The sequence below is a fragment of the Solanum tuberosum genome, unplaced genomic scaffold (genome assembly GCF_000226075.1).
Source record: "Solanum tuberosum cultivar DM 1-3 516 R44 unplaced genomic scaffold, SolTub_3.0 scf00048, whole genome shotgun sequence".
Classification (NCBI taxonomy): Eukaryota; Viridiplantae; Streptophyta; class Magnoliopsida; order Solanales; family Solanaceae; genus Solanum; species Solanum tuberosum.
The window spans coordinates 306,935-317,831 of NW_006238976.1; the positions used below are offsets into that span (position 1 = coordinate 306,935).

Genomic DNA, 10,897 nt, shown 5'->3' on the forward strand with positions numbered 1-10,897 from the left:
AAAAAAAAGTTAGCTGTTTCATTTGCATTTGTACATGGAGATATTTGTATGTGTTGATCTGCTATGTGCTTCAATCTTTATTTGTGTCATGTACGGAGAACAAAAATGGTTTTTACTTGTTGTAACAGTCATTCAAGGAAATGGTTGCGATGTGTTTGGTGAAAGATCAAACTAAAAGGCCAACCGCTGAGAAGTTGTTGAAGCATTCTTTTTTCAAAAATGCCAAGCCCCCAGAGCTTTCTGTAAAAAAACTCTTTGCTGACCTGCCACCACTTTGGAATCGAGTTAAAGCCCTACAGGTATTTCATAGTATCGTTGTTCTAGGGTTGCTTAGTTTTCCTACTTAGCATTGTCTATTGCTGATTGATGAAATTATTGTAGCTTAAAGATGCTGCCCAACTAGCTTTGAAGAGAATGCCTTCTTCCGAGCAGGAAGCATTATCACAGGTTTGTGGCAATTGTTTTATCAATGACATTGTTATGCCATCTAAGTTCGCGTGCATTTATTTGTTCCAGTAGCTGCAATGCTATTCTTCTGTGCGCAAAAATGCCATTTTGCTCTTAAATTAGGTTTCCATCGTTGATGAGAAAATGTAATCAGCCTCTCAATTATGAATTCCAGATCTTTGGATCTCCATTTTTCTCTTTTGAACTTTGTGCATTCCATGAAAATCAGAGATATCAAATTGGTAGGTGTATAATTGCTATTTATAACTGTCAAATTCATTCTGTTGATTCTTTATATACTTTTAAAGAATGTTGTACTTTCTATTCCTGTCCACTTTCAATCCTTTGGACATGGGGATAGGATGTTGATGACGTATCTCTGGTTTTGGGTGACGATGTACTCAGATAATGTTTTGATGTTCTTAGCCGAAAGGATTGCTTCTGACATTGTGTCTATGGCCCTGTTTTTTATCTAAAAGCAAGTAAACGCATTTTCCATCATCTTTTTCCCTTTTGCAAGTGTTTACTTTGCTTACGCCAGTCCTTCTCTTTTCATAATTCTTTATCTGTGGCATGTGAGTGTGAACAAGGTGAGGAGTTGCCTTCTTCAAAATCTCCCATCTGTTTTAACATTTTGTTGTTCTTCACAGAGTGAGTACCAACGGGGAGTTAGCGCCTGGAACTTTGATTTGGAGGATTTAAAGCTTCAGGCTTCACTGGTATGTATATGAGAGGCGTCTCTTTATGTCTGATAAAGATGCTCTTTCACTTTTGCTCCATGAATTTTGCCAACCTAAATTTAATAGTCTCTCGATTTCTGAGGCAGGTACAGGACGATGATGAAATACAAGAAATTAAGGAAGACGATGATACCATGAAAGCTTATATGAACTACAAGGTCTTTGCCAGTCTTTTCTGTGGTGCTTTTGTCTATTTTCAAGTTATTCACATCAGCCTTGAACTGTTCTCCTATTTGCAGGAGAAATCTGTTGCCCTACAATATGCTGGAAAATCAACCCCTAGAAAAGATTCTATTGCCAGGTATATTCCTTTTTCATTTTGACCAGCCACATAGAATTTGTCGTAGAAAGATATCAAAATTGTAGCTGTTAGTAACTTAGTTTGCAAGAGGGAATTGATGCCTTGTTTGAATTTTGAACTTTTGTGAGCTTGAATTCCTTGAACTTTTAGGTGTTAGAACTAGTTAAACCATTTTGGGCCAACTATTATACTCCCACCATTTCATTTTTAAAAGTCGTACTTTTTGGATGCGGAGTTTAAGATGTTAATTTGACATATATATTATATTGATGGAATAAATATTAAAGTAGTGATTGAAAATTAGCATGATACTGAAAATATCATGTTGAAGTTCAAAATTTGGATACTTAAACGAATCTTTATCATAGGAAGTTGTGAAAGACTTATTGTATTATGGGATGGTGTCAAACATTTTGAATATCCCACAATAGTAAGCATGTCATACAAATAGAGGTGCAGGATGTATGTGCTTTCATGCTAAATATTGTTCTTAGAGTCCATATTGATGTATTTAAGTTAGTTCGTTCGTATTTACGTTAAAGGGTAGAAGGGTAGAGGGGTGATCCATTATCCACTATGCATCAGTAACCTCAGGTGTTTTTCTGTTTTAAAAAGTAGTTGTTTTATCCATGATATCCTCTCTTCTGGAGCGTATATATTTTCCTGTGGAAACCAGGTATTCTCAATGTAATTTTTTATCTTCTTCAGAAGATATAAAACATCAGCATATTTTGTGAGAACTGCTCTCTCCAGGGGAGAATGTTAATAATGGTTTTGTCATCACCACCAAAATATGATAGTTTAGGTAATGGTTATGCATGGGCTAGATTCTGTGAGCTATAAGTTAAAAATTTATTTTTGGTCAAGGTATGCCTTGGATTATTATCATCTCAATTTTAGTTTTCGTTGATACATCTTGTTCCCAGTGAGCAAGAAAGTGTTGGTGAAGTGCCAGTAGCTGAATATGAGATCAAGAAGGGAAAAGATTTGGAGAGTAGTACACCAGATTCTGATCATTGGGAGAAAAATGGACTGAAGAGGAATGCATCAAAAACAGAGTTGCCACCCCTAACCTCAGAAAGGGATGCCTTACTGGCCAGGAGTAGAACTCAAACAACAAAAGCTCGTCAAAGTCAGAGTGGACCACTTATGGCTGGCACTGTACTTAGTCACTCGGCATCAGAAAGAGTTCGAAGCTCCGAAAGGTTCTGTACGACTCATTGTTTTCTTATTGTACTGTATCTTACATTGCGCCAAAGACAAATTATCAAAGAAAAGCATTGCACCAAAACTTTAACTATGAAGCTTTATTAATATTCAGGAATCAAATAGCCTTTCTTTTCATATCGATTTCAACCGTAATAGGGTGAAAGGAAATTGATCAGAACTGAATGCTCAAACTTGGTCTCTCTACCAATATGGCAGGTCCCCGATTTAAAAAAAATAATGTTTCTTCATTGAAACAAAACAGATTTCCATTGGAGAAATAATTCTCACAGGCATTTTCTCTAAAATTAGTGTGTTGGATTCATTTTATAGAGGCTAAAATCAGTGTGTAAATCATCCAACAGCTTTCTAATGTAGACTGTAGTTCATTGTGCTTTATTTGATCATTTGCATATCGAAATATGACTGTTTATTTGGACAACTGTTATCAAATGAGAACTTTCAGTGAGCTAACTTATGCTGCTCTTGCAGAAGTGAGATTGAAAACCAACAACCAGGAGATAAAGCTCATCCAGTGCGAAGAGCACCCAGCTTTAGTGGGCCTTTAATGCTGCCAAACCGAGCTTCAGGAAATAGTTTATCAGCTCCGATTAAATCATCTGGGGGTATTAATGCTTTCAAGACAAGTTCATTTTTTGCTATTGTGTGCAAGACTGACAATGGTTTATAGAAAAAATCTCGGTGGCATGCTATTTAAGGCAGACTTCTCTTTGCAGTAATGATAATTTTTATATGTTCAGGATTCAAAGATTCTTTGGATGACAAATCGAAGCCGAACTTGGTCCAAATAAAAGGCCGTTTCTCTGTAACATCAGAAAATGTAGATCTTGTAAAGGTAAATCATATTTTGTCATTCTCTTTCTTTTAGATGACTATTTGCTAACTTAAATATGTATGTTAGGATATTCCATTATGTACAGTTCCTCGACGATCTTCTCAAGTAAGTGGTGTGGTGTTGCCTTCTCAAAACAACTCAAGTATTTCATTCCTGCTGCATCTTTGACACAAGATTTCTGTGATTCACAGGGATCACCACTTAGGAAGTCTGCTAGTGTTGGAGAATGGCTGATCGAATCTAAACAAATGGTGTGTGTATCGTCCCTTACTTTACAGCTGTAGTTAAATGATATGAATATGTTAAAACTTGAGCTCCACCCTAATGGTGCTATTTTGTCTTAACCAAGAGAAAAAGCAAAGAACTTGTTGTAATACTGCATTTTTCATAAATTTTCAGCCACCCAGTCAACCGCCCAAGGAACTTGGCCTTAATAATGTTCCTGCTTCAGTTCTCATGCCTCACTTACAAAATCTCTTTCAACAGACGTCAATTCAACAGGTAAGGCATCAGTGTATGGTAGGGATGCAAGATCCGTGTCCCCCACCCACCCAAATACACACACAGGAAAAAATACAGAACAAAAACAAGAAAAGAAATGTTAAATTCAGGATTAACTAGTCCATTTCTATTTCTATGGTTGTTCTAATGCTTAATTTCTACTGCATTTGTTATCAGGATCTCATTGTAAATCTATTGAGTAGCTTGCAACTATCTGAGGCAGGAGATTGTAAGTATGAGGAAGAAATGTCTGATGTCCTTATGTAAAGAAATATGTTTTACCAATAGTAGCATGGATTCAGATTTATTTAGATTGAAATTTCTTGTTCTGTCTCAGCTTCTCAAAATGGGAAGTTATCTCCCCTACAGCGCCCAGAGAACAATGGAATTGTAAGTACATGTCTTTGCTTTGAAAATATGCTTAGCTTTAAGACTTTAGAAACTGCAAATGTTTACATGGAGCTATATAAACATTTGTCTCTTATTGGGAACTTGTCATTTATCACATGGCAACCATTCATTTTGATTAAGACTCTTCCGTTTTGCAGGTTGAAGCAGCTGTTTCTGAGAGGGAGAAGCTATTATTAGTCAAAATATCTGAGCTTCAGGCTAGGTCAGTCCACTGTGGACGCAAATCAACTGTGGTGAATTTTTCTCACAGTTCTATGTGGAATTCTTAATTAAAGAACTGATCTTCTCTCTACTTTGCAGGATGATTAATTTGACGGATGAGTTAACTGCAGAAAAATTAAAATACTGGCAGGTGAGTGCATACTCGTTTCTTTTAATTGAATTGAAGAAAATGAAAAGATAATAATAGAAGACCAACTGTGTGGAAATATCTCTCTACTTTGATGAGGTTTAAAAAACTAGGCCTGAAGTTAAAACAATTGAGGGGATGAACTGGAGAGGTTTATTAATAGCATCCAAGTGTCTTGCTAACAATGGTTTTTCACCTGCTACAGTTGCAACAGCGGATGTCAAGTTGCGGAGAGGATGGGGACAGAAGAGAATTGGAATCCTGATGACAAATGATACATTTCATATGTAAACACCGTGTATATTCAGGTGTCTATTTGAGCAGATAATTTTGAATTGTTTCACTCACATGTGAAGAGACTTAATTGTGGTTTGGTTTTGCAGGTTGAAGTATAGGAAGAGGCAGAGTGTAATTATTCTTATGTCACTGAATCATGCACTTGTCCTTGTTGAATAGCTCGTGTGGGAAGAATCCATCTCCAAGTAGCAATAAACAAAATAATCAGCGCATAGATAATTTCTTCATGTGTTTGACAAGTACGAGCTGAAAACAAGCTTCTTGTGCAGATTCACGTCAAGGGATTATTATTTTTATTTAGATATAGAAGATTGTGGAGGAAGGCTCTCAGCGGGAAGAGGAAGGCAGAGACTAGAGAGTGGGTGTGGGTGTGGGTGTGGGGGATTCAATTCCCAATTTCATTTGTAGATCCTTAGTTTATGGCGTAGTCATATTTAAGTTGTAATTTTGTATCATAATATATGATAATAACCAATGTGACCATGAGATGTGTTCAATAAAACTTTTAGCTTCACAAGCATCCCTCAACCTAGTCGATGCCTAACATATTTGTGGCCGTTGCCAAATTGCCATTGCATAAATGGAGAGATGGATCCAATTTAAATTTGGATATCATATCTTTTGTTAGATAGAATTTTTTTTTGACAAAATAAACGTTGTGGGATATACCTTTTCAGGATTACACTACTACTGGGTATGTTGATATTGGTTTGTAAAATAACGTTTATATACGTTATGTATCATATATATATATATATATATATATATATATATGGCTCAGGTCATAGACATTCAAGATAACCTTGTGACCGTCCTGCCACAATCAAAGATTATAATCATAAATACATGAGCCTCCAAGAAAAGTAAGGTAGATCCAATGGGATATTGATAAAGATGGACATAACCAGCATAAGAGAGAAGGTTACAATACCTCAGCCATCTCCAATAAAAAAGCTTTCTTGGAAACAAATGCACTACACAACCAAGTGGAGCTGGAAAGATGACCTAAAACATTAACACCAAGTTAAACATTAGACACAATACAACGACTACAACAACAACATACCCAGTAAAATCCCACAAGTGGGGTCTGGGAAGTTAGACACCATGGAGATGTAAAAAGGGAAAGAGCAACTAATTGGGGTTTTAACTTGAAAAGCAAGAAAAATCAAGGTAGATAAACAGACATGTGAAACCAACAAATTAAACACACACATCAGTACCGCATTACTATCCTTATCAACCAAACAGTAACTTAACTTGCCAACCAAGAAATCATTGAAACATCACAGCAATGCTAAATACTGAGATGCATATTTCTTCCCCAATCATTAGAAACACAAAAGTCAACCTCAATAGTTTACCTTCTTCAACAATCCTAACCTAAATTAACAAATCAGTGTTGCAATAAACAATTGTGACAGAGCAGCTGCTTACAATTGGAAAAAGAGTGCCCTAATCTGGTACCAATCAGACAATTCCTTCAAGTTTCGTTAAGCGGACATTATTTTACAGATAAAAATCAAGCACATCCATCTAAATATATGACAACATAGATCAAACCAAGAGAATTTGATTAATTACCTGAGAATTAGGCAAATCGAAAGAATCGTGCAGAGATAAAAGGAAAATTATGTTATTTGTTTGGCGTGGATAAAGAGAATACAAATTCCAGAAAATTTGGGAATTCTTATATTACTTAGTCAAAGGCCTGAGATTTTCTACGATTAACCGAACACACGATATTCCATACCCTTCTAGAAACTACTAACCAATAGGGTTTTGACACGTTCCTCTCTGTCGGACTCTATGGCCAACCATTCAACCGTCCTATTCATTAGTAACAAAGAGTTGGTATTAACCATTATTTACCTTTATTAGTATGCATTAATGCATAGCTTTTATTAAATTATATATATATATATATATATATATAAAGGAGAACCTTAGGTCCGCTTATGTGGTACCACCACAAATCAGAATTACCTTTTAATTTATTTATTTTTGAAACTAGCTTTCCCCTTTCATGAAAAGTTGTGACATTTATGAAAAGTTGTGACTTTTATGAAAAGTTGCGACTTTAATGAAGAGTTGTGACTTTTACGAAAAGTTGTGATTTTTATGAAAAATTGTGACCTTTCCAAAGGGTTGCAACTTTTTCAAATAGTTGTAATCTTTCCGATAAAGCACAATAAACATTTGTTAACATTACCCTTTGTTGTTTATAAATAGAGGAATTTTCTTTCATTTTAAAACAACGAAAATTCTGAACCTCTTCTTCTTCTTCACAGTTAAATATTTGTGTACTTTGGTCCTGTTGAGTGACTCACTGACACCATTGCTTATGTTACAAATCATTGTATGTATTTTTACAGTCATTAATTTATGCTTATGTTATTAAAGGATATATAATAAGATGTAACAATTTTAATTTTCCTTTACATTATTATTTTTTGTTACTACGTAATTTTGTATGTAAGATAATATAGTATTTTAGTTTTAATGACGGATAAGTTTTAAATATTATTTTATGTATATAATAAATAATGAAAATGAACAAGTTCGTAATGTTTGTTTGGCAGTGGACCCGCTTTCGAAAACGAAAAGCGCCAAACAGGACCCATAAGATATTCCTTTATTTTAAGGGGCACTGTTTTCAAAAACGTACAGTATTCACGAATCCTTTTCTGACCAATACTAATTCTATAATCCATAACCTAAATCAATCACCAAACACTTCGCCGGGACAGATTAGATGCTGCCGTCGCCGTTCTCTATCTCCGGCGATGAAATCTCTCACTTCCACTTCAGCTCTACTTCTTTCTACTTCGCCGCCGTCTTTACGATCTTCTCTCTTACCAACTCTCCGACCTCTTCTTTATCGAGCTCGCCTCCGCAACAAGCTTAATCTGGTAATTAACTTAATTACTACTTGTTCTAATCTCATTTTAACTTAAATACCTACCTGTATTGGAATGAGAATGAGCTCAGTAGAGCTGAAATATGTTACTCCTGTTATTGATTTTGTAGAGAAGGTTGAGAAATGGAACTTGCCGGGCAGAGTTTGCAAACGATGTGCCTTACGCCGCTGCTATTGGTGCTTGCATTTTGAGCTCGTGGGTTTTCCCGACTACTTACACGGAGGAGGACGATGGTGAATCCACAATTGATTCTGCTGATGCGAGGTTTGCTGTCATGGGAATTATCAGCTTCATTCCGTATTTTAATTGGATGGTGAGATTTTTCTCATTGCATATTAATAATCATTTGTTCTACATTAGAATTTAGGCGTTTAGAACCATTTAGGGGATTCATATAGCTAAGCCCAACTAACTTGGGATTAAGGTGTGATTGATTGATTGATTTTCTGGTTTACTTTGTAGAGTTGGGTTTTCGCTTGGTTGGATACTGGGAAACCGCGTTATGCTGTTTATGCTCTTGTGTATTTGGCTCCATATTTAAGGTACGGAGCTCTTAAAACATTAGTTTTCTAGGTGATGTTTTAATATCATCTCTTGTCAGCACCCTGAATGTGCTTTAAGGAATGTATTGAAGTTTGAACAAGCAGAAAGAAAGAAAACACATAGAGTTCTATTCTGTCATCTATATTACAAGGATCCTTCACGAGTCATGGTAAATGAAGGATTGTAATCTCTATTTCCATGAATGACTGCTTAACCTTCTTGATTTCCATTTTAAGCTTCCAACTTTGATATGATTGTAAGATTTAAAGTTTATTGTTGGAAGACAATTACCCTAACTATTGAACTATAAACACTTGTAACATTTTAAAGTTCACTTACTAGTCTGGGTTGGCCCTAGGATTTTCACCAAGGAACTTGAAAAAATGCAATGAAATGGTGCTAGTGAAGCTTGCATGTGGGAACCCGTACAAATTTTGAATCTTTTTAACCACTCTCCGAAGACATCCTTTGTTCTTTTTGTCCTTTCTTGATAACATCAGATTCTCTAGAAAGCTGGCATTCCCTGCTGCTATAAATTTAGGCAAAGGCATGATCAGCGTTTTCTGATGTTTAGTTGAGTCATTTTGCCTTGACCAAGCATTTCATTCTGATGCTCTTTTATCGTATGCAGCACCAATCTGTCTTTATCTCCTGAGGATAGCTTTCTACCCGTTGCTAGCATCCTCTTGTGCATCTTCCACATTCAGGTAATATATTTAAAGTCTATCTCAAACTCTATAAATTAATTATGCTGAGGTTCTCTGATACGATCCTGGATAGCCCGGCTCACACAGGGTTTATTGCGAGCAGACTAGAGCATCTCAACCGTAATTTTTGTTTCCTTTCAATAGTGGGAGTTCTTGAATTCTATTTTTAGTAAATTTTTCCTGTTTCCTTTTCTTTTTAGATTCTACTTACTATAGTGTTTAGTAGTTTTGGGATTTGCTTTTCCTTGTTTTTACTTATTTCCTTTGTTGATTCGGATAGGGACATAATAATTATAAATACTTGCTAGACTCATAGTTTAGGAGGAGATTGACAATTGTGAATACAAACAAAATTGTGAAGTTGGAAACCTTGTAGTTAGGATTGAACTTGAAAATTACTTTCAAGCTTGAAGTCTTCATGGTAATTCTTTTCTTCCTTTGATCTTTATATCTTTGGTTATGTCTTGTCGTTCTATTAGGGGTGATTGATTTCAAATATCAATTTGTATTCTTAACGTTTGGTTAGGGTCAGAGATTCTTTTTGTTCTTCAATTCCTTCGGTAATTTCTTTAATTCCATTTCATTATTTAGTTTATTACTACGCTTTGTGTAACCTGAATCGTATCATCCTCATAGAAAGTTTCATCTTGTTCCAGCTGGAAGCATTCCAAAAAGATGGAAACTTTCAGGTGTTGGATAAATTTACTGGTACTGGAACTTCAATTGCTGGGAAGAAAGATGTAAGAATGTCAGAAAAGGTATAGACCGCGTGAAGCACTTATTAACACATGTAAATGATTTAGAAGTTTATCATTCCTATCTAATCGTTCAAAATGTCATGAAGGAGGAAACATATGATCTTAAGAAGTTGCCTTCAGCAGATGAGAAAAGGAGGTGGGAAATTTCTAGAAGACCTGAAAATCCCGAGCACTTGAATGAAGATGGAGAAGATCCTAGTTCAAAGAAGCATTAAATTTGCATGTTCAAGGCTGAGTTTTGACGGGTCTAATGCCAATCCTTGGAAGGAGGACATCATATGCTGGAGTGTAACTGCGTAGGTAGTTCACTGACCAAACAATAAGCATCTTCTGTACACAACAGATTGATCTTAATGTGCTATGATTCAACTCTGCAGCAAATATCTGAATGGTCTCTTATCAAGATTGAACCAGGGCCTACCATCTTTTCACAGTTGTATGTTGTTTCTCTTCCCGAGTTCTATATATCAAGGGAAGTTTGTATTTTTACGTTGAACAGAGGTTCATGCTGTATTGGCAGGTCTGAGCTCATAAATTGTGTACCCTCGTGAAGAATTTTGATCAGTGTTTTTGATCTGCAATCTTAAATTCCAGTGGATGCAGAACAATATTTATCCCAATTTCATAGCTTATAAATAAGCTTCAAGTGTGAGATACGTGATGGTGTTACTGAAAGAATGTTACTTATGCTAGGTTAAAAGAATAACTAGAAATATGGGCTAAGAGTTGTGGTAGGATCCCTCTAGAGATCTTGATTTCAAGAATTAGATATGGAAAAAAATCTTATTAGGCTATGCTTCCTCTTGAACGGGCTGGTACTAAATCATGAAAGAGCTAATATTTTGTTTTTGATCAAAACA

The 10,897-nt window shown here is 35.7% G+C and overlaps 2 protein-coding genes and 1 long non-coding RNA gene across 5 annotated transcripts in view; 2 read left to right on the top strand and 1 right to left on the bottom strand.

Moving 5' to 3' along the window:
* Positions 1 to 5,718, top strand: part of LOC102591751 (STE20/SPS1-related proline-alanine-rich protein kinase) — an 11,424-nt gene extending 5,706 nt beyond the window's left edge. The window contains exons 7-23 of one of the 3 annotated variants that reach the window (XM_006343728.2): positions 129 to 299; positions 382 to 447; positions 1,098 to 1,166; positions 1,274 to 1,345; positions 1,427 to 1,488; positions 2,415 to 2,693; positions 3,187 to 3,320; positions 3,456 to 3,550; positions 3,617 to 3,655; positions 3,742 to 3,801; positions 3,950 to 4,051; positions 4,229 to 4,280; positions 4,389 to 4,441; positions 4,600 to 4,664; positions 4,763 to 4,814; positions 5,017 to 5,119; positions 5,195 to 5,718. In XM_006343728.2, coding sequence (XP_006343790.1) covers positions 129 to 299; positions 382 to 447; positions 1,098 to 1,166; positions 1,274 to 1,345; positions 1,427 to 1,488; positions 2,415 to 2,693; positions 3,187 to 3,320; positions 3,456 to 3,550; positions 3,617 to 3,655; positions 3,742 to 3,801; positions 3,950 to 4,051; positions 4,229 to 4,280; positions 4,389 to 4,441; positions 4,600 to 4,664; positions 4,763 to 4,814; positions 5,017 to 5,076 — 1,431 coding nt within the window. In that variant the 3' untranslated portion in view covers positions 5,077 to 5,119; positions 5,195 to 5,718. The remainder of the gene's footprint in view (positions 1 to 128; positions 300 to 381; positions 448 to 1,097; positions 1,167 to 1,273; positions 1,346 to 1,426; positions 1,489 to 2,414; positions 2,694 to 3,186; positions 3,321 to 3,455; positions 3,551 to 3,616; positions 3,656 to 3,741; positions 3,802 to 3,949; positions 4,052 to 4,228; positions 4,281 to 4,388; positions 4,442 to 4,599; positions 4,665 to 4,762; positions 4,815 to 5,016; positions 5,120 to 5,194) is intronic. The other 2 variants (XM_006343729.2, XM_015307115.1) reach the window with 2 other exon arrangements.
* Positions 5,719 to 5,881: 163 nt separating this feature from the next.
* Positions 5,882 to 6,817, bottom strand: LOC102592307 (uncharacterized). Its single transcript, XR_367009.2, has 3 exons — positions 6,693 to 6,817; positions 6,040 to 6,113; positions 5,882 to 5,922 (listed from the first exon to the last, which is right to left on the bottom strand). It is a non-coding gene; the product is annotated as an uncharacterized lncRNA (long non-coding RNA).
* Positions 6,818 to 7,762: 945 nt separating this feature from the next.
* LOC102592536 (uncharacterized) lies at positions 7,763 to 10,657 on the top strand. The gene is made up of 6 exons (XM_006343730.2): positions 7,763 to 8,020; positions 8,139 to 8,342; positions 8,492 to 8,571; positions 9,204 to 9,279; positions 9,936 to 10,037; positions 10,124 to 10,657. The coding sequence occupies exons 1-6, from the start codon at positions 7,895 to 7,897 to the stop codon at positions 10,250 to 10,252; spliced, it is 717 nt and encodes a 238-aa protein (XP_006343792.1). The 5' UTR covers positions 7,763 to 7,894; the 3' UTR covers positions 10,253 to 10,657.
* The last annotated feature ends 240 nt before the right edge of the window (positions 10,658 to 10,897 follow it).

Coding starts and splice junctions, on each gene's coding strand:
- LOC102592536 (XM_006343730.2), top strand. CDS start 7,895: ATGAAATCTCTCACTTCCACTTCAGCTCTACTTCTTTCTACTTCGCCG. Junction 8,343..8,491: donor TTCCGTATTTTAATTGGATG/GTGAGATTTTTC, acceptor TTTACTTTGTAG/AGTTGGGTTTTCGCTTGGTT. Junction 10,038..10,123: donor ATGTAAGAATGTCAGAAAAG/GTATAGACCGCG, acceptor AATGTCATGAAG/GAGGAAACATATGATCTTAA.